We start from the raw sequence: 24,348 nt of genomic DNA on the forward strand, positions 1-24,348 counted from the left end.
CACAAAATTTTACTCAACGCACAGTAAACTAAGTAACGGTATTGGTGATTTGTGTAATTTTCTGCTGTCATCGCTGTAGTCTGAGCTATATTATAGTAGACGTTTTCTTCGCTTAGAAATATGCTGTTATAAGTACGTGAAAAACATGCCTCACATCGTACCCCCTTAGTTTCTATTGTGGTCTCGATATCGTCCGACGCCCCCTCGCTCGAGTCACCGTTATGGTGTCTTAATGTAACATCTCCCTCGACGATCAGTTCTCCGGTTGACCATCTTTTCATTTAAGATTGTATGAAACATAATTTCAGGTTAAAGCCTTTACTTATTTTGCAAAGTATCTTTTAAATGCCTACCTATAATGAAGACAAACTTCGGTCTGGAAAATGAGAAAGGGAAAGTACTTTGTAAATCATCCTAGTTTCGTTCTTATAGCTTTAACTCTCCAAAAGAACAAATGACATTTGTAGAGCGTGAGTAAATCGTTAGTCTTCTCCTCCCGTTTCTGAATATCGATTTTCAAGTCTTTCAAGTCTTTCCACCAGTACAAGGCCCGCAGGCCTGGACCTGCAAAGTTTTCTGCTCACTCGTACATTTCTCCTTTGCACTATCAATGTTAGATAGAAAAACAATTTTTCAAGTCCGTAGACTACTAGGAACTTCTGTTGTCATTCTCAATTTCAATAACTCTGGTTTCCGGTTTTCGATTTTCAACTTACTGTTTCCATTGTCGGATGAAAGAGCTTAAAATACGTATGGGATCATTTGTAGTACCGGGGGGAACTCCCGTATAATTAGGACGTGGGTGCTCGTCGAAAAGTTTAAAAAGAACCCCTAAGAGGTACGAAGATCCTGTTTTGTGGGCGTGGCTTCAATTCTTTTTCACCCCTAAGAGGTACCAATTCTAAGACAAATTATCTCCAGTCATTTTTTTTTTTCGGCTCAGTACCCTGCAAGGTACCGCAAAGGCTCCCGCTGTGAAGCATTTGAGGCTGAACACCCTAAGAGGAACTGCTTTTTAAACCCTTAAAAGGTACGACAAACACCCCCGTTCTTTTTATATGGGAGTTCCCCCCCCCGGCACTTATCCCCTTTCTAGCAATCCACGTTGACCTTGCACCTCCAAGCCAACCGTCTTTAATCACCTAAGTCATGTGGCTGAAGAAGGATCAGAAGGATGGCCCATATTGAGACAATAAGGACACTCGTTGCCACGAATATGGACGACAATTTGCGAGAAAATGGTAGCTTGTGTCACAGCCGCCTCTCCCCGGAAAAAAAAATCGGAGAGAGAATTTTTTTTTCCGGGGAGAGGCGGCTGTGACACAGGCTAGGAAATGGCAGTTCCGAGCGAGTTATTCGTTAACTTCACACACGAAGAATCATTTATGTGCAAATTTAACCGCTGACCAACTATTTTCGTTGTTTTGCCGCGTGAGTGAAAGAAAAGCGAACGGCGAGTCCCGCGTGAATTAAGTTAGTTTTGCCGTGAGTTGATTCTGTTTTGCTGTGAGTAAATTTAATGGTCTTACCGCAAATGGACTTTTTGTTCCTGTCAGAAATCTGTCTTGCCGTGAGTTAGTTTCTTTAACCTTTTGTTTTGCCTTGATAGTTTTGGGCCACGAGAACAGATCGCGTGACAATCACGATAGACCTTGATGTAGTATATATGCCACTATCTCTAGCTGATTTTTGTCAGGTAAGTGATTTGCATTTCACATCATATTTATGTCCCTACTGCGTTGAATCGCATACTAATACCAGCTGTAATCCCAGAATGAAGCGACCGCAAACACAAAAGAAATTTTTAACTAGCTATTGCATTATGTCTAGCGAGGGACTTCAACCGATTACATAACATCCTCGGTAGAATTTATCGGCAAGCATGATCCCGACGGTTTCATCAATCGATGAAATAATACCAGGATCTCACGCCTATATACACTGATACTCTGTGGAATCTAAACTAACAAAGAAATTTATATTAACCATGCACACGGGCTCATGCTACACACGTGTAATGAGCTTTTCAATACCTGTGATTTTGAGTCAAATTATTTTTCAAGCTGAAGTCTGCATTGACGTTTAACGTTTTCTTAACGTTTCGCGTTTGAGCTGGCAGGGCTAATTTGCAGAATGCCGAATGCACTGTTTGCTTGCGGCTAGTTTCTTCACTTATATTTGCTTGCGGTTAGCTTTTATTTGTTGGACAGGACCATATGCGGCATAGGGTAAAATATGGACTCGACCATTGGACCCTTGGGCCTTTGGGCTATTTTTTGGACTATTTCTTGGACTAAATTTTGGAGTATTTTTTAAGGGGTGGGTAGGTAGCTTTGTCAGACGGGTGGTTTATCATATGGTCTTCCTTAGAGAGGGGTAGGTAGGTTGAGGTAGGTAGTTTTTTCTTTTTGGGAGGGGTGGGTAGGTGAATTGTGTCAAAATATGTAATTCTTACTCATCGAAAATTAATACATAGTAAGGGGTGGGTAGGTAGGTAGTTTTGTCAGGGGAAATGGTTAATCATGTGTTTCTCCTTAGGGAGGGGAGTGTAGGTAATTTTCGTTACGGGAGAAGTGCTAATTACAGCACTTGTACCATTACACTGACTTAAGTTCAAACGTTTTTTCTGTAAATACCCCTAGGTTTTAGTTTTTAGTTACTTAGCGATTAGTTAATTGCAAACGACCCCACAAGCTCATGTAGCTTTAATACTCATCGTTTTAAAATAAAGGTTATCTATCTATCTATCTACACATGATAAACCATCCAAAAGCAATGGTCACACAACACATGTACGCATGCACACAGCCTATTAACATGGGAGGGGAATGTAAGTAAAAGTTGTCATCTATGAGGGGAGGGGGTCGTAATTATTACATAAAAGTTATCAGCATTAGGGAAACTTTTTAAAACAAGATTATGACAGGCCTACAAGGACTCCCCTCGTAAATTGCAATAGCAACGCATTTTAGCCTTCAATTAAATTTTCGCTCTAACGAGCATATCTTTTAGAGATTTGCCTCTCTTGTATGATATAATCGGAGGTTTAGGATAGATGCTTTTCAGCAACGGCTGGTTTTGTATTACAACCCAGTTATTCATTAAAATTTCTTTTAGTCCACCTACTGCTGGGTGATATGTCATGACAAATGGTAAAACTTTCATCTGAGTCTTTTTTCTCTGTTGGAGAGCCAACCTTCTGTCCTTGAAGCGGACTCCTGTTAGGGACTTCTCAATGAAGTTATTAGGATATCCGTGTACTTTGAGGCGCAGTTTGAAGTTTGAGAGGCACTCCTCAAAAGTAGTTTGTGAAGAGTTTGTTCTTAGGAGTCTTGTTGCTTCGCCTTTGACAGAACCTCGTTCTCAAGGAGGCCAAGCAATATTGATGAGCAAGCACATAATTCAATTCATTAGCAAGTGCATATTTCCTGTAATGTGTTCTGTGAATTATGCAAATCATATAACAAAGTGTTTTCGTTGCAAAAGATAGGGTAAACTATTATTTGTCAAGCTGTGTGATAGCCTTGTGATGGAGAGATAAGAATTCTAACAGAAGTGAGCAAGGTCACAAGTCACGTCCTTGTATTTTGAAGATAACAGACATTTTGATTTCAGATTTTCAGATTTTTTATTAATTGACACTATTTACAGACATATTTCACTATCGCACACTATTACAAAAAATTCATTAATTAAAATAAGGAAAATATAATAATAATAAAACCAAAACAAAATGTGCTCAGTGACCAAAGAAGTATATGCTATTGTGTTGGTCATTGACACATTCAAAAATAAAAGACAAGACACATCAATTAATAGAAACAATGCAATAAAGGAAGTAAAATGTGAATAACAAAAGTATTCGAAATAAACAAGTTAAATGAATAAATCATAATGCTGAAGAGTAATATTGAGTATTTAAAAGGTATAGTTTATATTGCTTATAAAAGGAAGTGTAAGGCAGTTTTTTAAATTCTGTTGGAATAATTTCCCAAAGTTTTGATGTAACAAAAGAAAAAGTAGAGGACCCATAGTTATTATTTACTTTTGGCCTATGAAAATTCAAATTCGCAGCAAATCTTGTATTGTAGGTATGGACTTCAGATGCCTGAGTAAGGGTTCTATGGAATATAGTTGGAATGTTTGTTGAGTCATTTAAAATTTTTTGAGTAAATAGAGCCACTTTTAATTTATACACATTTTCAAATTTGAAAATTCCTAAAAGATTGTAATATGGTGAAGCATTTTCCCTGCTATAAGCAAAGAATATGCTTCGGACACATTAATGTTCTGTCTGAAAACGTAAAGAACATGTTATCAGCCAAGGTACATTGGAGTGATAAGAGCTTTTTGGAACACTGCTTATGTCTAGAATGACTTTGTAACTGCCCAAAAATGTTTCCCTTTTAGAGCGCTGTCATTCAGAGCAACATAAAAGGAAATGGAAATAGTTCTTGTGACGGTTCTCGTCCACGACAGAAATATAGTCGAAACCCACTGGTGCAAACAATCCATTATGTTAGCAAATTATAAGCAACAAGTTACATTGGCACAAGTCAATAAGCGATTTAGGGGACAAGAATCGAAAAAAGTTTCCCTAATGCTGATAACTTGTATGTAATAATTATTACAACCCGCCCCCCTCATAGATGACAACTTTTACGTACACTCCCCTCCCATGTTTAAAGGCTGTGCGCATGCATACGTGTTGTGTGACCATTGTTTTCAGATGGTTTATCACGTGTAATGACACAAGTGCTGTAATTAGCACTTCTCCCCCTAACGAAAACTACCCACCCCTTCCTATGTATTAATTTTTGATGAGTAAGAATTATATATTTTGACAAAATTCACCTACCCACCCTCCCAAAAAGAAAAAACTACCTACACTCCCCTCCTTAAGGAGGAACATATGATTAACCATTTCCCCTGACAAAACTACCTACCTGCCCACCCCATGCTATGTATTGATTTTCGATGAGTAAGAATTATATATTTTGACAAAATTCACCTACCCACCGCTCCCAAAAAGAAAAAAAACTACCTACCCCCAACCCACCTACCCCTCCCTGATGCAGACCATGTGATAAACCACCCGCCTGACAAAACTGCCTACCCACCCCTTAAACAATAGTCCAAAATTCAGTCCAAGAAATAGTCCAAAAAATAGTCCAAAAAATAGTCCAAAAAATAGTCCAAAAACTAGTCCAAGGGTCCAATGGTCCAGTCCATATTTTACCCTATGCCGCCACATGCCGTATAATGCTGTCCTTAAACAAACAAAGGCTAACCGCAAGCAAACATGAGTGAAACTACTAAACCGAAAGCAAACAGTGCATTTGGCGTACCGCGTGCTGCGTTCTGCGTTCTGCAAAATAACCCGGCCGTGTTTGAGCTAAAATGTCAATGGAGTATTGGTTTACTTCAGAGCCTGAAATATGCCCTGCCATGACAGTAATTATGCGCCAGTACGTATCAGTCCTGAAAGCAGTCATTACCACTCATTAGTATTGCCTGGGGATATTTGCTGATGTTGTTCTGGTGTTTTGTTGACCGTCCTTTTCGTTTGATGTTTTTATAAACCCTGCCAAACATTCAGTCCACTGAGGAGTAAAAGAGTGTTTTCAAACTGATTTTATCGAGAGTCCTTCAAAGCCTAACAGCGAAATTGGTTTGTATTATGCAAGAAACTGACATTTCCATACGATTGATTATGCCATTTCGTCTGCCATTTTATGGGTGTAACTCATATTGTTAAGTGAAGACGGAATAAAAAATCAGACGCTTGTGTGAAAAACAGATTCTATCAAGGTCGGATTATAAATAGTTATTAGTCCTATCATTTTAATACAGCACAAGAGTGGTCCAACTAAGAGAACTGTTAGCCCAGCACTTTCAATACATTATAGCCTGCGGGTATGGTAATTAGTCATGATTCACTGGAGCAACCTCGTTCCCAGGGTCTCTCATCTTACCGCCCCCTGGAGCGAGCGAAGTAAACCAAGAACGATATGATGTTCTGCGGCAATGTCCGGCGGTAATATTCTGCAAACGCCAAGGAAAACTTATCCATCATCTGATAGCGGAAATCCATGTCGCTGATGGTTGCATGGTTCAGTGAAGGACGTTACATATTGTAAAAATCTCCTCACGAAGGCGAATGGAGAATTACACACCGCAGCCGAGGCTGTGTATGGAAGATGTTTGGCTCATCTTTACCTCAGAATGAAGTGTAGGTCTTGTTACCGGCGATTAAATAATTCTAGAGAATTAAGGGCCTTTTAAATGATCACTGAAAGCCAAAGTCACTTCGAAAGGAGCGAAAGGGTGAAAAGATTTATTGAAGTTTCACCGCGCCGTCGGCGCCCCGAACTTTGCCGAGCGCGAAGGATATAAATACAGCGAACTCGTCGCGGTATACATTTCGCCGTCGTTGCTGATAAAATGGATTTATCTTCGAACGAAACGAGGCTAGAAAAAGAAAAATATAATTTTTATTGTGTCGTTAATAAATTATTGTACGTGACACCAACGGTTCGAGAGAATTGTGCACATTTTCATTTAATTCTCGATCTCTCGACCTTTCTTTGCTTCAAGCGTGTTTCTGAGGGGCATTTTTTGTGCCGTGTTATTAGAAGAAATGGAAATTATAAGTAGAGCGGAGTCGTTTGATTATGTTACAGCATATTTTTAGAGGTCGTAAGTCTGCATGGTTTCCGCTGTTAACTGCACGTCGCTTCTCAGAGTTTGACACCTCTGTAATTTGCCATGCCGTGCTTATACTTTGTTTAGGTTCGTTTCTATTGCGAGATATGTTTTAAGGCTCTAAGTATTGGCTCTCCAGGGACAAAGATTAAAATATTCCGTGAACATATTGCTTACTTGCATTCTATACTGTGACGCCGCAGGTGACGCCGGGCCCGGCTATTTGATTAGAACTGTTTGCAAGCACATTGCGTTGCACGAATATCATATTTATCTTCGTCCAGCTTTTCTTCAGAGACTGCCGTAGCTTTACTTTGAGAAAGCTATACGTTTTCCTAGAGACGTTCTTATGTTTTTTTGCATCAATTTGATCGAGTGCATTCAAAGGAGAAACAACAATTACTACGGGATGAAATTGCGCTGCTCGACGTCCACAGTTGAAATATGAATGACTTTCCATAAATCCAGTGGGTAAGACGGCAACACTGAAAATCACGACCACTAAATTGCCTCGAGACAGACTTGCTTAACCTTTAGGTAAACGTTGGAACAGATATTATTTGAATTTCAGCCTGAAAGCTAAGTATTGATAAACGCCGCGGGTAATGTGGCGGTCGCAGCGCGCGACAAAGCTCAACGCGACAAACTGCTGATTACAGAGGACCCCTCCCTGATGTTCTCAATTGTCAAAGTGGTACGTGACCAGACCCAACCAGGGTCTCTCTTCGCTCGCTCCAGAGGGCGGTAAGATGAGAGACCCCGGGAACGAGGTTGTCACTAGAGAACTGTTCTTCAAAGAATATCATTCATGCGTACGTAAATATAGGAGGGGGACATGGGGATTTGCGGTGTTGCGGTGTTGATGTTTTTTGAATGCGCTGATGCGGTGAATAAAATCTCAACTTGCCGTGTTGCGGTGATCTCAAACCCTACGGTGTGCGATGTTTGTGTTTTTCACGCTGCCGTGTTCGGTGAAATGAAATTGTTTGCGGTGCTGGGGTGTTTTGATTTACCTTTCTCAAACCTAAATTTGACCTAAATGTGGCATGTAAACTTCGTTAATCCATGCTAGTTTATGACAAACACATACCATTGAGGTTAATAATTTGCAACAAAATACAGACCATCACTTTCCAGGCAATCTTCAATATGCTTCGGCTGCCAATGCGAAGCTGTTTTCATTTATTCGTAACTTGTCAAGTAACTCGACCTCTGCCACCCGGAGCTCAGTGTTCGGTAGACACGTGGAGGAGCGAGGACAGAAACAATCCTGGAAATTCTGGAAACGCCAAGGCCGAATATAATGTATTATTGACTGCGCAGCTTTTTCCTACGAAAAAAGGAAAAGGCCGCGAAAACTACCGGCCACAAAATATATTCAGATGTCGCGTCGGCAGGGAAGAAAGAAGGCTTTCTAGAGACCCTATTAGGGGTAAATTCCGACAAGCGACATGGCCTTGAAACGGCGACATGAGAGTTATGAATTGGCGACGAACGACAGACTACTCCAGCGAAATAGGGAAAGCGACACCAATGGCAAGATAGACCGACGACGAATTTCGGAACTGAGAATGCAATGATTGTTTTAAACGTCTGAGTCGAAGTGAGGACGCCCTTCCAGAGTTTTAAATGTGTTTTCCTCTCTCAAGCGCGATGTCGACGGGTCGTGAAACCCAGGTTTTCTTGTATATGCTAAAACGTCCACGTCGAATAAATCGAGTCCGTCATTGCTGAGTATTTTTTCTCAGTCTCAGCTGAGTGAGCAGTGCCCTAAAACGCCTAAAAAGAAAGAGATCTTTGACCGTCCGCTTCATATTTTTATTAGTGGGTCACCAGTAAAAGATTATAAAGCTGTATTATCAACAAATGGCATTATGGAAGGAAAAGAGAGACAGGGGAAAGCTGCCAAGGTCTTCTCGTCTTCAGCAGAAGATAGGGGTTACGCTAAATTCAAAGGAAGATTATAGATAGGAGAGATTATTTGATTGAGGCCGTTGAGATTTTGAGTTAAAGAACGGTTGTTAAACATAAACATGGTAAAAATAGTCATAGGTTCGATTGTACTTTAGGTCCAAATACTGAGTGGAAAATGACTGAAAATAGCAATTCCATGCGGCTGAATTTCAAAATTTCCCGGGGGGAGCATGCTCCCACATCCCCTAGGAGGTTAGCAACTTCAGCGCTAGAAAGCATGCCCAAGCCCTTAGAAAGCATGCCCCTAATATGCCCCCCAACATGCCCCCAGCCCCTTAGAAAATGTTTAAAAATTGAAGTAGCTAAGAAGTCTTTTCCTTCATTCTGAGTCGAAATGTGATGCTTTAAAAGTAACCATTAAGTAATCATTAAACCCACTGACCGGAGAAATGCTGGCTCTGCATAAGAATTCCTACTGCTGAAAAGTGTTCGAAGCAAATGCAAAGCATACAAGGAGTTAATTATATCCAGAGATACCAGGAGCCATAATCGGGGACGGAGTCCCCGATTATGGCTTCTGGAGATACTTAATTATATGTGTTATACGTGTAGCTTCGTTTTAATCGAACAAGGTCAAATTTCCCGACACAACTCCTCTGAGACGAAATTCCGACAGGCGACATAGGAATCTTGCGAAATGCCGACATGGCTGGTGGCGAATTTCAGACAGGGGACATGGGTACCCCCCCTCCCCCCCCCCCCCCCCCAAACAGGCCCTCTTTCTAAGCTAAGGAAGCTTTGTAACTTACACACGTTTACAACATTTTTTCCTTTTGCTATTCGGCTTCATCTATAGGTCATTCTATATCCGCTCCAAGGTCCTGCGACTTTCTTGACCTTCTATTTTTTCAAACGATTATCGATATCGAACGCAAACGCAGCTAGCTCCGGAAAGCAATACCTTCAGTCCAGATAGGGCTTCAGTCAGTGGGTTTATACACCAAGAAAAGTTAGCGAAGTAGGAGAAGAGAGGGATCTGGGGTAGAGGCCATCTCTCGAGGCTCCTCTCTTTTTTCTTCGTCCGCTTCCTACTTTCGCGCAAGGTTTCTTCACAAGAACAAGAAAACGGATTTACAGGCATCAGCAGTATCGACATATGCGCAATGAAAAACGTTGTGATGTGCTTATTTTGTGGAAAATTGTTGAGGTATAAAGGTATTATTTTAAGTGTAAACTCGAATCATGGCGCTAAAAATACGTGTTGCGGTGACGATGTTTCGTTGACTTTTGCTTGCGGTGATGCGGTGTTCGTCAATTTTTGTTGCGGTGTTGCGGTGTTCAGAACCCCCCCCCCCCCCCCCCATGTCCTCCTCATATTGCCGCTTTTCACATGACGTCACTAAAATTCAAACTACAAAACTATTGATCTTCCTGACATTTTACTTCCATGATGTATAAGAGCAGCTGAAAACTAATATTCATAAAAATGTTTGCTCCGAATGGGTTCTTGGTTTTGTGATAGATTGCGCTTGAATTTCTAAGCATTTGCGTGACGCGGCATTTAAATGACGGCCGAGAGAGCTGTAATGTTGGTTAAAAATGTGACTTAATTCGGGTAATTTGGCTATCCGAACAGTTTTTGTATTAGAAAAAGTATTATTTTAATGTTTTTGAGTTCCTCGAGAGATAAATTCACGCTTTTATACCAAAACTCAGTTGCAGATGTTTCTGTTGGTTTCCGGCCGCCATGTTGGTGCCCATCTGGATGGGCACCAGCATGGCGTCTCCATACAAATCTCTATAAATTTGGGTAAAAAGTTTCTCCGCATATCTTGCGTAAGAAAAATTGCTGTGACCTGAATCTTGGCGAGAGTCTTTGCATATTTACTTTCTTTCTTTTCTCAGATTCTGGACTTTATCTATTGAACGGTTTTGATTTTTATTTCGATCTATTTTGAATGGCGTGACACTGAAAACCAACAATAGGCCAAGGTAAAGTCTGCGTACGAGCCAAGTGGCCCATAAGGCCGATGCTTATCTCCTGTTTCTGAAGCATGAAGGGACTAGGAGTATTTCTACTCCCCCCTAAATGGGATGCTAGTCCATCGCAGGGGCCCGACATGAAATTCGTCGGTATATCCCCCTGATTTATACACCTTGGTGGAGAGAGGCACTGTGAGCATTAAGTGTCCTGTCCTCCTATATATATATATGTCCTATCCTCCTATGTATATATATATGATAACTGAACAAGAGAAATGAAAACCAGAAAGAAAGAGTTATCTTTTTGAGTTATTTCCGTGTACAAATATGGTCCCGATCCCAACACCTTACGTGCTGTATAAATAACTGTATAATAATAAGGAAGTATACGGAAAAACAGCCAAGCACACCCTCGTTAGTTCGGCGTATACAGTTGTCTGGTGTTCGTGCGTGTAAAAATTGTAGCCTTGTAGGATGACCAATGATGACTCAATGTTGATGTTACTCTGTTCACCAGAGCCACCCGTCCCTCGTAGCCGGCGGGGCCTTGGTAACGAGCAAAAGGCGGCTCTAAACACATATGATTTGATTGGCTACACTCTTTGAAAAGGCAGTCTCCTTCCCGCAAATATACACAGGTTGATTTTTACCTAAAACTGGTCGATTAGAGCATCTTTAAAAGAGCTCAGTCAGGCGTTTGAGTTATTATGGCCACGTACAAAGTCACCTTTAAATTGAAGCAAACCTGAAAATAGTAGGTTACCAAGATAGCAAAACACCGTTTAAAGAAGTAATATTAAGTTAAGAGGGAAAGGTGGTTTTAGAGACAAGAATCTGTGGCTGTCCGATTGAATGTGAGTTTCAGTTAGAAATTTCTGGAGATTCATCCCAATGAAATGACCCAAAGGATCTTCATCGTTTTGAATGGATTGGTAATGACTAAAAGGAAGAAAATCGAACCAAAACATTGTCTCTATTCCAAGAACATATCCGAAGGAGAACAAATCGAGCCAGACGCAACTAAAAACCTACAGTACAAAAACATACACACACCGATAAAACTGATAACTGAAATCCTTCTTTCTGTTTACGCTTACACTGTCATAAGCCAGGCCAATTTTCACGACGCAAGTAAAAACTACAGTGCAAAAAAAACACCGATAAAACTAATAACCTGCTTCTCTCTCTTTAAGCACAGGTTTCATAAGCCAAAGTAAAAACATACAGCGGTAAAACTAGTAAAATCCCTCTTTCTCGTTGAGGGGATTTGATTTCCATGAACCAAGTAAAACAACGTAAGAACTATTTGTCCCTCTCGTGGATTTCAACCAATAATTGATCTACACGTAGAAAGTCAAAGACGAGTAAAACAGAATTTTGCGTTTGTAACTTTGCTTGTCTTTCTTTCTCTCCTACTTCTGTCAGGTTTCCGAAGAAGGCCATTGAAATTGAGGAATGGAAGATACTCTCGTGCGTAATCCAAGAGACCAGGCAAGTTTTCTCTCGCTGTTGACTGCCTCCTGGATAAACGATGTTCTTAAACTCGGAAGCAAACAACCATTAGAAGAGAAACATTTGTTGGCGGTCGGAACTTCATATCAAGCAGAAAAGTTGGTGGCTGACTTGGAGAGGGAATGGCTGGCAGAGGAAAGGGCGTCTGAACAGAACCGAACAAAGCCTCGTCTGTGGAGGGCCATGATGAGAATTATTCCCTACAGAGACTATATCATTGTAGCGTTCTTCAGGATATTTTATTTAATAGCATTCAATATTTTTCCTTTGATCGTGTGGTTCTTCTTGAAAAGCATTTCTACTTCTACAGAAATCAGTTACAAGTCAACGCTGCCAATCATCATTGGTATTGCTCTTGCTACCTTTATAAGAACTCTATGCTCAAATCATGGTTCATTCAAGGTGGATGTGTTATCCACCAAACTGAAAGTAGGGATGACTGGACTAGTTTACAAAAAGGCAAGTAATTTTCATCAGAAATCTGGTTCTAATAAGGCGTAACGCGAAAGGAAAAGCTATCATTTGTTCACGATATGCACATGACATGTTAATTTCTAAACTTCTGATATTAACCTTTTTTAAAAATCCTCAAGCATCAAGCGTGATGTTTACTTAATAAGAAAGTATTCGTTGTAACTTATTTCGAAAACAGTGCTTTGTTGTTGATTGGCGTGAGGGACTGGTTCTGAGCATGTGGACAGAAATGCAAGTTGTCGCCTAGCTATGTAAGGGAATTTAAGCAAACCACGACGACGAAGGGAACGGGACCATCACCAAACGAAAGGTTTAATGAGCAAAACAATAGCCGTGCACGTGCGTTATAAATCTTTGTACATTTCTTTGCGGTCCTCTGTAAAACAAGAACGTGATATGACCAGGTTTTGCGTAGTCTGGGGAACGCGAACGACGAAGGCTATGATCAGCTTAGAGTGGTATTTACTTGGTTTTGCATTACCACGGTAAGCAATTGGCTTCAAAATACTGGCACCACTTTGTCATCCAATCAGAAGTAAAACTGAAACTAATCGCAACTCGCTCGCAAACGTTTTCTCGCGCTTTGCGTCGGCTACATGTATTTGCTTTGGTTTTTGATTGGTTCACTGGCTTGTCTGTGCCATTTGTGATTGGTCAGAGTAATAACTTTGGTTTTCGTCTGACGAGACTCAATCGAAAACTGCAGCATGCTCTGATTATATAATAAAACATAGTGTATTTTCCTTTTTTCCAGATTCTTACCTTAAATCGAAGCACTTTAGAAGACACCATTTCAGAAAATACGATCAATCTTGTTTCTAACGATGCTCAAGCCATTGAGAAAATGGGTTATGGCATTTTTTTACTTCCATTTGTTCCACTGGACATTGTTGCTTCCATGGTTCTTGTTTGGTACTTAGTTGCATGGCAAGCCTTAATAGGAGCGTCTTTCTTCCTTCTTGTTGTTGCCTATGGATCATTTGCAGCTCATAAGGCTGGTAAGGTACGCCACCAATCAGCTGCAGTGACCGACAAACGATTGGAGATAATGAAAGAGATCATTACAGGAATCCGCGTGGTTAAGATGTACGCCTGGGAATGGAACTTCAGAGACCTTGTTGCCCAAATAAGAAGGTTGGTATCTAATATATTGGTGTCTTTCCAATCATTTAGGCTACACGCCCGCCAATAGTCGTTTACCATCTTTGAACGAATAGTCAACGTGGCTCATCCGAGTTTTCTATCGCTTATTAAAAACAACAGCAACTGGCATTGTTGTTACACAGAAAATATCCGAAACCAAGTGAACGATTTTAGCATTTTTGAGCCTTTAAGTCGAGCATAGTGGACTATCAGCAATTAGTGTCACCCAACTAGTGGACTAATGCAAATCCTGCATTCTAATTGGCTACGCTACTCGAGGACTATTAGTTCGCCTCATGGGCTATTGACCCGTAGGCCGCAAGGGCTACGGATCTAATTGTTAATTAGTAGATTTCTACTTGAACACTAAAGCAAATGCTGCAATCTGATTGGCTGAGCCATCGCACACTATCAGCCATTACAGTTCACGACTAAATTTTCTCCGATTCTTATTGGTTTAAATGGTGTACGGAGAGACACTATCAGCCGATAGTGCCCGTCCGAGGAAAATACCCAGATGGATAGTACTCGTCCGTGAGAGATTTTCTGTAAACAGGCGAGCTTATAAAAAAATAAACAAATGAAATTGTATTAAGTGGGTCTTGTTTATTTCCCTTTTTAAATTTTACATTTGGCATTCACGGTTTAATCTAAAAAAGTTGAAAATAATTCGATATGATTTTTGAACTGGAGAGCGGAGGAAAATTTAGTAGTGAACAATAAAGACAATAGATTGTTTATGTCTCGGAACTATCGCTCTGATAGTCGCCCCTTGGAAGTTTGACTAGCATATTTACCCTCGAAGCTTCGCTTCTCGGGCAAATATTTGTTTTAAGACCATCAAATTTCCGCGAGGCAACCAGCAGCCGATAGTTCCTCGACAGAAACACTCTATTGTTTAATTAGTGTTCAGTGGCTTGGTGTGGTCGATAAAATTTCATCGTTTTCTCGTTTCTCCGAAGTTTTGAAAGAACATTTAAAAACAAAAGGATAATTAAATTCCTGAAAAGACTGAAAAAGGACATTCACGGCTTCTGCAATTAAAAAAACTCGAATTTTTTTGAAAGAAACTGATAAGCGCGCGCACACAACTGAAAAGATCAAATTGACAATTCAGTCCGCGCGAATTCTCTAAAGCGAGAAGTTTAATATTAAGACCAGAAATATTTGGAATCATTATTCGAAGCAAATTTCAGTTAGAATTCTACTAAAACAGTTAGATTATGAGCTCGAGATTTCTATGAGGTGATAGTTGATTCGGCCTTCTGCTTCATCAACTATCACCTCATAGAAATCTCGAGCTCATAATCTAATTGTTAATTAGTAGGCACCCAGCTGTGTTCTACTGGAAAGCCGCGAGTCGTATTGGTTCTCTCATCGTTTCCCATTTAATAAAGAGATTCCATGGAGTCGTACCGGTCACAGATGAGGTCAAAATGCGGTAAGAACACAAGTAAGTGACACACTGGCCGTTAGGCCGGTACCTTACTGATGTTCTTGCATATTTTGACGTCTTCTGTGATCTGTTACTGAAGAGACCCACGGCAACATGGAATGTCTCTGTTTTATATATTAGGGACCTTAAGATACGAGGACGGGAAGGCCAGGACGGGAGCGGCAGTGGACGCGGGAATCTTTCGCGGGTCCCGTCGTGTCGCCAAAAACAAAATGCTGAAGACGTGTATTTTCGCAAAGTTCGGCGACGTCGATAATTCACACATCCTTTAGACTATGAAAAAGATGGTAGAAATCTTATCCTATTAAGCTTAAACGATAGTGAATAGCGATGCTGAATTTATTTTTCTTTATAAGCGAAGCAAACATCTGTCAATATTTTGATAGAGAAACCTCAATTTCCCTAGGAAAAAATAAAACGAACAATCTGATTGACCTGCTTTAGATGGCTTTTTACCACCGAAACGTTTGAGAATTCTGTCACCGAAGAATTTGAACTGAACATTTCAATTTCCATCTGTAATTGTAACAAGCATTATGAAAATAAATCAAACGTTGCATCAAGTTCCGGGTAGTATAGAAAAACAACAACTAAACATCAGTTTGGAAATGTGTTTTCTATTTGCTCGATAGATGCTCATGGCGTTCATTCTTACAACAATTTATCGACTGTACTTACACTGATGTATTCTCAGTGCATACAGATTGTATTGAGCTTGCACACACGCGACAGCGACTGAACAGTGACTGAAACACAAACAAACAGACGAGGAATATTTTTATTCACATTTTCGTATGTCAGCGTAGTATTCTACACTACAATCACGAAAAATGCGAACCTTATAAACATTCCTATCAATATAACTGAAAATAAAGTCGATTGAAACATTTATCGGAGTAAAATAAGTGCAAAATACTCACGTTTTCGATACGACGGCTACTCGGGCAAAATGACGTCCTCGACGAGACGAGGACGGCAGAGAGATTAGTCGAGAGTTCTCGTGCGCATGCCCGGTTGAGTAAATTTACTTAGCTCGTCCCGTCCTGGTATCTTAAGGTGTCTATTAAGATAACAAAACCAATTGTTGATGACGTCATCTATGCGTCTGTCCCGCAGTAGATCATAAGTAAGGACCAATCAAAATGCGAGAATTATTCGACATATTGTATAATTAACAATTATAATATACAATTAATTAATACATTATAATTACAATATACAATTAATACAGTGTATAGCATTTCAAGACAAGGACTGAAGCCACACCACAATTTAGCGTTCGGGAAAGTGCAAAACACGGGCTGGCTCAAAGAACTACTTTGTCAGTATCGTTACTTAAAACTAGAAAGACCGGACTGAGACTGAAATATCTTCCCTGTTTCTAACGTTTTGAGACCAGTTAAAGTTCTGATATCGTATTATTAACCCAACACGTTTCAATTTCATTTTGACAGAAAGGAAATCTCACTGATTCGTATTCGAGGGTTCATAGTCTCCAGTATCTACGCCCTGTTCTTCTCAAGCTCAGCCATGGCAGGATTCATTTCAGTCACGACTCTACTTTTTATGGATACTTCGCTGACATCGTTTAAAGTCTTTACTTTGCTTACTCTTTTAAATAACTTAAAGATGGTAGTCACGATCTTTATAGCAGATTCATTACGCTACATTGCCGATGCAAGAACTGCATGCGGTAGGATGCAAAACTTAATTGAAAAGAAATCCATGTTAACACGCAACATGGACTACCAAGACAAGCCGTCTTCTCCAGAAGTTTCCTTCAGAGGCAAAGGGTATGAACCAGAATTTGCTACAATTGAGAGCTTTAGAAATGGAAAACCTCATCCGAAACTAGGCCAGACATCTCAAGACATCAAACCACGGATATTTCTTGAGGACGTTTCGTGTTTTTGGAACCAAACAACAGAACTTCCAGCGTTACAAAGTGTTTCATTGAGTGCTGCAGATGGGCAACTTCTGGGCATAACAGGGCCAGTTGGAAGCGGCAAAACATCTTTGCTGATGACCATCTTAGGAGAACTCCCAATCTCCTCTGGCAAAATTTCTTGTATTGGAAAAATAGCCCTCGTCTCCCAAACACCATGGGTCTATTCTGGTACTGTGCGAGACAACATCGTTTTTGGCAACCAATTCGATGTGCAAAGGTACAATAAGGTTATCGAAGTTTGTGACTTGGAGAAAGATATAGCAAGCTTCACGAAACGTGATCTAACTGAGATTGGACAACGTGGAGTGATCCTAAGTGGTGGTCAGCGTGCACGAGTTAGTCTGGCACGCGCAATCTACTCAGATGCGGACATCTACTTATTGGATGATCCACTCAGTGCAGTGGATGCCAAAGTTGGTAAACATTTGTTTGATAAATGCATCAAAGAGTTCTTAGACAGGCGGATGCGTATTCTGGTCACTCATCACTTACAGTTTCTGAAAGAAACAGACAGCATTGTTGTCCTGCGGAATGGCTCCGTTATCTGTGAAGGAACGTACAGTCGAATAGAAAAGGACAAACAAGTCGCTTCTTGCTTTGTTTCTCAAGAAAAGAAAGATTTCAATGGCCAGCAAAACAATGACGAGAGGTTTTCGGTAGTCAATGAAGATACCTTGAAATCGATGAATTCCGCTGGAGAACACCATGATAGGGTAGATCTGGAAGATGAAGCGGAGGACAGAATGGTTGGAACCGTTAAGTGGTGGTTGTACTGGAAATACTTAAGAGCTGCACTCCCAACGATTTTGATAATCAGTCTTATGGTTTTCTTCGCAATTGTTCAGGGTAAGCAGTAATTTTTAGTGGATGTAATTCCCTCTGCACGTCAAGGTTATAAAAGTCTAGTACCACAGTGTGGGTGGCCTCTTCTACCGAGAGAAGTTGGAACGAAAATAGACAATCTCAAAATGCACTGGAAAATTTGAACACACCACTTTAAGCGGGAATACTCGGGAATACCTTTCAAAGATTTCTCAAAAATGTAAGGTTTTCTACGTCTATTAATTCCAGTATTTATCGAGTAAATGGTTGATAGTTTTGCGGTAAGGTGGAATAGCGACTTCAATAATGTTAATAAATAGAGGGAAGCTGTCAAATTCAATTGTTCGAAAAAGAGAAATTCTAAGTCACCAAACAACTGTACAAGAGTAAAGTCATAGAGAGATCTACGCTCACACATGCACGACTCTATCATCTCAGAGCTGAGCGATACGCCCATAGTTCGGTGGTTGAACCATCCAAAGTGTACATGGACTGTCATCGATTGGACTTTTCTCTTTTGAACGAAGAAGCTTTCTCTCTGCTGGTGTAACTGGAATTTAACGTTTTGTCCTATTTAATCCTTTTATAAATAACGTGCATCTCATTCAGAGGTTGTTTTAAGTTTAAAACTAATCTTGGAAACACTTAGCCGTCGCCCCATCCTTCCAAAGTCCCTAACGGAAGATACGTCGTTTAGATGTTCTTTTGGTCCTGTTAATAGCATTTTTTTCCGCACCTCTTTGTTTCCGAGTCTTGGCCCTACGCTGTAAATGAATTTTGTCATTTTTTTGTGTCCAAAATCAAAACTTGATAATACACATACTTTTCTTTTTATTTCAGTGTTCTTGATAGCGCCCTTCTGGTGGCTCTCTCGGATGACTGAGATGCCATTTGGACAACAGAAGAGTTACACAACGCTTTTGGTGTACGGATCCATTGTTACGGGCTCCTTGCTTCTTACGCTAATATCCTCGTTCTGTTTCTACCTCGCTGCTCTAAAAGCTTCAGAAAACCTCCATGACCAGATGACAAAAGCAGTTATGAAAGCACCAGTGCTATTCTTTGACACTAATCCGGCAGGTCGCATCTTAAACCGTTTCTCTAAAGATGTTGGGTGCATGGACGATATCCTTCCAGGAGAATTCCTTTTTGCCATTCAGTTGTGTCTATACTTTTTCAGTGCTACCATACTTTCGGCAGTAGCAAATGTGTGGCTTTTTATCACTTGTACACCTTTGACGCTTTTGTTTATGTACCTGGCTAAGTATTACTTGAGATCCGCTCGTGAGATCAGGCGACTTGAGGCGATAACCTGCAGTCCAGTGTATTCCCATATTGCTGATAGCTTGGCAGGATTGGAGATCATTCGATCATCCGAGATGGAAGACGATTTCCTACAGAAATTTTACAAGTAAGTATGTACTCAAACTGTTACATGCATGTTTACCTGAAAGGACGTGCTGGGCTTCGCAAACTTTTAAGAGGTCTGTAAAGAGCAGGAGATTTATCCCTAGGGCTTGTTAACATGGATGATGAAAGTTTCGGATAGTGAGCAACCTTTACATTTGACAAAAGAGTGAAGATCAGCACTGATGAAAACTACAACCATGATTCCCTTTGTCGTAATGATGGGTCTATACTGCGGTTACTCATAGACAGATTCTTGACCGACTATATTGTAGCGTCATCAAGCTTCATCAAGCTAATCTGCCTTTTTTTTTTCCTTTGCAGATATCAAGACAGAAACACGTCAGCCCTGGTATTATTGAAGGCCTCTATACTTTGGCTCGCGTTTAGAGGGGACCTTCTGACTAACTTTCTTGTGACATCCGTGTCAGCTGGAGCTTTGTTAGCAACACAAAGTCCTGGTAAGTTCCTAAATCACTGGGCACTTTCCATTCCACCACAAATTCCAGACTGAATTCGAAGACTTCTCCACAACGACAATAGGGTTTTGTATTTGAACAATACCTTGGATACATCTAATCCTACAGGGACCTTGTAAATCTGGCCCCTGGTCATTTTATGCTGTAACTGCCATAAATATAAGATAATGTGTCAAGGTAGAAGACAGCATCGTCCTTCAGAATTTTTCTCTTTCAGATCTTCCAAATTGGACATCAGGCATTCTAATTGCATATGGTAATGTATAGTAAAGCAAAAAAGAAAGTCTTCCTTTTGTTTTTAGCTTTGGCAGGTATGGCTCTCACTTTTGCAGCCGAGACTTTAGAAGCCTCCCAATATGGCGTCCGTGTGGCTTCGGAAACAGAAAATTACATGACTTCAGTAGAGAGGGTGTTCACATACACCGAAATTGAGCCAGAGCCTGGGTACGGCACTGAAGCTCTTCCACCTGAAGAGTGGCCGACAACGGGCAGCTTGACATTACGTGACTTGTCATTGACCTATTTGAAAGGCGCGCCGGCAATTTTGAACAACATAAGCGTCTGTATCGCTGATAAGGAGAAAGTTGGCGTCGCAGGTCGCACGGGAGCTGGGAAATCATCTTTAGTGACAGCTTTGTTCCGAATGCCAGAACCTGAAGGAGAGGTACTTAGACAAGAAAAATCTTTCTTCGAGTAAAAGCTATTTAGTTAGCTCTCTCATTATTAGAAGAGGAACAGAATTTAGTCGTCAGTACTGCGTAATAACCTATTATTTATTACAGGATGCTAATTGCTAACTTACTTTCTTTAGCTTTGTTAAGCCCCAATGTATTTGATATCAGGTGACATTTAGTACAACACAATGTATCAGTAGCGAATTGTAAATAGTTCTCACTATGTCGAACAAAAAAGGGTTTTCAGATGGTATATGGACCAAATGTTTCTAGCTGTCTACTGTTGGAATGACTGTTTTAATTAACACATCAATAACATTACAGCAACTTAGATAAAAAGAAAAAACAATACATCGATTTCCTACAGGCAGCCCAGCCGGACACGTAAACCCCAAAATTCTCCAATTTGCTGGCTTTCGAAAACAAAAAATGCGCTGCTTGTGACCGTTACCGTAGAAATGGTCGTTATGGCAAAATTCCACTCGGAATTACCTCAAGACTACCTTGCCATATGATAATAAATAAAGTTAAGTCTATCAACCTTAGCTCATCCTGACTCGCATTTCTTCATTCATCGCGCAGGTCATTATAGATGGTGTGAATATCAAGGATCTCAATCTTCAGGCGTCTCGCAGGTCCATGGCCGTAATAACCCAGGATCCTGTGCTCTTTAGCGGCAGCCTCAGGAAGAACCTAGACCCTTTTTCTTTGTATCAAGATCATGATTTGTGGCGTGCTTTGGAAGATGTGCAGCTGAAGACCCTGGTGCAACAATTACCTGACCAGCTGGAGTACAAGTTGAGAGAGTCCGGGAACAACTTCAGTGTCGGAGAGCGCCAACTGGTCTGTTTAGCGCGTGCGCTGTTACAGAGAAGCAAGATCATCATTCTGGACGAAGCCACTGCTAATGTGGATTTCAAGACAGACAGACTGATTCAAGAAGTTATACGCAGCAGATTTAAAGATTCCACTGTAGTAACCATCGCTCATCGCTTGAACACCATCATGGACTATGATAAAGTGTTGGTTATGGAGCAGGGACGAGTGGTTGAGTTTGACAAACCTGAAGTTTTGCTCGAGAATAAGAATGGATTCTTGGCTCGTCTTGTTCAGGCTTCTAACTCGGCTTCCCCTCAAACCAATTTTCTTTAAACCTACTAGCACTGCATGGAGTCCCACATATGAGCCTAAAACCTGAGGCAATCCCCCTTAAGTTATGTTTAGACTTGTACCCAGTTCTTCGTTCCCCTAACTCAGTAGGGCAGGAAAAAACCCCGGGTCGATTGCTTGGGGTAAGTAAATGTTTTCTCTTGGGCAAGTGAAAATGGAAGTTTGGTGGTCAAGTGACATTAGCCTCAGCAATCTTGTTAGTGATAATTTCCAGTCAAAAACAACTTCAGGACTTAAGACTGCAAGATGAGCAAAACAATGAGTTGATAGCAATGGATTAATTTAAAATCCAAGCATACTTGATTATAGACGGTATCTATAGAAACACATGAACATTACACGCTTATTGGGCAAGTAATAGTTTAGTGGGGGCAACTGAAATGTCCGGGCTCACTGGGCATCTGGATTTCAAAATATTATTTCCTGCCCTGCAAAGGGCCTGACTGAGATAACATTTATTGCAAATAGAAAAGACAATTGTTTCAAAGATTCTGTTGTCAGGCGTTACAAAGTTTTACGCTTTTAGTTGGCTTTCCATAGATTCGAAAACACCAAACAACTCCAAAAACAGTCAGAGACGGAAAATTAGTAGATTCAGCTCAATCATACAGATTTCAGTATGGGAAGACCACCATAGATCAAATCCAGGAAGGTCACTTTTATACACACAGTAACTGCAAGGTTAAATCGTTTTGTGGGAAAAAAAGCCGAACACCTCACTGAACGCAACCATTACACCTGCTGAATAACATATCTCCTGACCAGTAACAAGATCTGTACAACTGCTGAAAAACGTCTAAGACTTGCTACTTTAAGGTTAGACTGCAGAGGAAGAATAACTGGAAATACAGAATCTAAACTTGTGGTTCATAACATCATGCAACAGAGCAACGCTCGTTTATATTTGCTGACTAAAAAATACGTTTCCAATTAGAGAAGGAGAACGAACAGTTTAATGTAACTGCCTACGATAAAACTATCAGTAACTTCCTTCAGGAAGGTGTCCGTCTAAAAGGACAATTTCGAACGATTAATGGGGAAACCTCTACAGTACTGTGCAAAATTAATGCAAACGATAATCGATTAATGTCACGATATTCGCGATGTTTCGGCGATATTTGAATGATATTTTGCTTGAAACGATATATCACGCGAAATATCGCGGAGCCATTGTTGTAACAGTTGCGATATTTTCCTGTGCACTGGCAGTGTTCAGCTTGTTTAATATCGATGAAGCTTAGCAATATATCGTTCTTGTTCAGCGAAATATCACCACAGCTAAACGATATACTGTTTTCGGTCAGTGAGATATCGCTACAGCTAAATGATATATCGCTTCTGGTCATCGAGATATTGTTGCGTAGCGATATATCGCTAAGCGAAATTACGCTGCACACAAAATTTTACTCAACGCACAGTAAACTAAGTAACGGTATTGGTGATTTGTGTAATTTTCTGCTGTCATCGCTGTAGTCTGAGCTATATTATAGTAGACGTTTTCTTCGCTTAGAAATATGCTGTTATAAGTACGTGAAAAACATGCCTCACATCGTACCCCCTTAGTTTCTATTGTGGTCTCGATATCGTCCGACGCCCCCTCGCTCGAGTCACCGTTATGGTGTCTTAATGTAACATCTCCCTCGACGATCAGTTCTCCGGTTGACCATCTTTTCATTTAAGATTGTATGAAACATAATTTCAGGTTAAAGCCTTTACTTATTTTGCAAAGTATCTTTTAAATGCCTACCTATAATGAAGACAAACTTCGGTCTGGAAAATGAGAAAGGGAAAGTACTTTGTAAATCATCCTAGTTTCGTTCTTATAGCTTTAACTCTCCAAAAGAACAAATGACATTTGTAGAGCGTGAGTAAATCGTTAGTCTTCTCCTCCCGTTTCTGAATATCGATTTTCAATTCTTTCAAGTCTTTCCACCAGTACAAGGCCCGCAGGCCTGGACCTGCAAAGTTTTCTGCTCACTCGTACATTTCTCCTTTGCACTATCAATGTTAGATAGAAAAACAATTTTTCAAGTCCGTAGACTACTAGGAACTTCTGTTGTCATTCTCAATTTCAATAACTCTGGTTTCCGGTTTTCGATTTTCAACTTACTGTTTCCATTGTCGGATGAAAGAGCTTAAAATACGTATGGGATCATTTGTAGTACCGGGGGGAACTCCCGTATAATTAGGACGTGGGTGCTCATCGAAAAGTTTAAAAAGAACCCCTAAGAGGTACGAAGATCCTGTTTTGTGGGCGTGGCTTCAATTCTTTTTCACCCCTAAGAGGTACCAATTCTAAGACAAATTATCTCCAGTCATTTTTTTTTTTCGGCTCAGTACCCTGCAAGGTACCGCAAAGGCTGCCGCTGTGAAGCATTTGAGGCTGAACACCCCAAGAGGAACTGCTTTTTAAACCCTTAAAAGGTACGACAAACACCCCCGTTCTTTTTATATGGGAGTTCCCCCCCGGCACTTATCCCCTTTCTAGCAATCCACGTTGACCTTGCACCTCCAAGCCAACCGTCTTTAATCACCTAAGTCATGTGGCTGAAGAAGGATCAGAAGGATGGCCCATATTGAGGCAATAAGGACACTCGTTGCCACGAATATGGACGACAATTTGCGAGAAAATGGTAGCTTGTGTCACAGCCGCCTCTCCCC

General features: G+C 40.6%; 1 protein-coding gene across 2 annotated transcripts; it reads left to right on the plus strand.

Annotated features, from left to right (window-relative positions):
- The first annotated feature begins 1,174 nt into the window (after positions 1-1,174).
- On the plus strand, positions 1,175-23,013 carry LOC145500324 (ATP-binding cassette sub-family C member 4-like). Of its 2 annotated transcripts, none has more exons than XM_081479833.1 (9): positions 1,175-1,506; positions 1,610-1,696; positions 12,028-12,573; positions 13,343-13,722; positions 16,642-17,981; positions 18,798-19,368; positions 19,689-19,825; positions 20,146-20,507; positions 21,100-23,013. In XM_081479833.1, exons 3-9 carry the CDS (start codon positions 12,058-12,060, stop codon positions 21,667-21,669), a joined length of 3,876 nt encoding a protein of 1,291 aa, XP_081335959.1. In that variant the 5' UTR covers positions 1,175-1,506; positions 1,610-1,696; positions 12,028-12,057; the 3' UTR covers positions 21,670-23,013. The 2 variants fall into 2 exon arrangements, with proteins under 2 accessions (XP_081335959.1, XP_081335960.1); XM_081479834.1 differs by having other exon boundaries at positions 1,175-1,485.
- Positions 23,014-24,348: the final 1,335 nt, after the last annotated feature.

The sequence above is a fragment of the Orbicella franksi genome, chromosome 10 (assembly GCF_964199315.1).
Source record: "Orbicella franksi chromosome 10, jaOrbFran1.1, whole genome shotgun sequence".
NCBI classification, from domain to species: domain Eukaryota; kingdom Metazoa; phylum Cnidaria; class Anthozoa; order Scleractinia; family Merulinidae; genus Orbicella; species Orbicella franksi.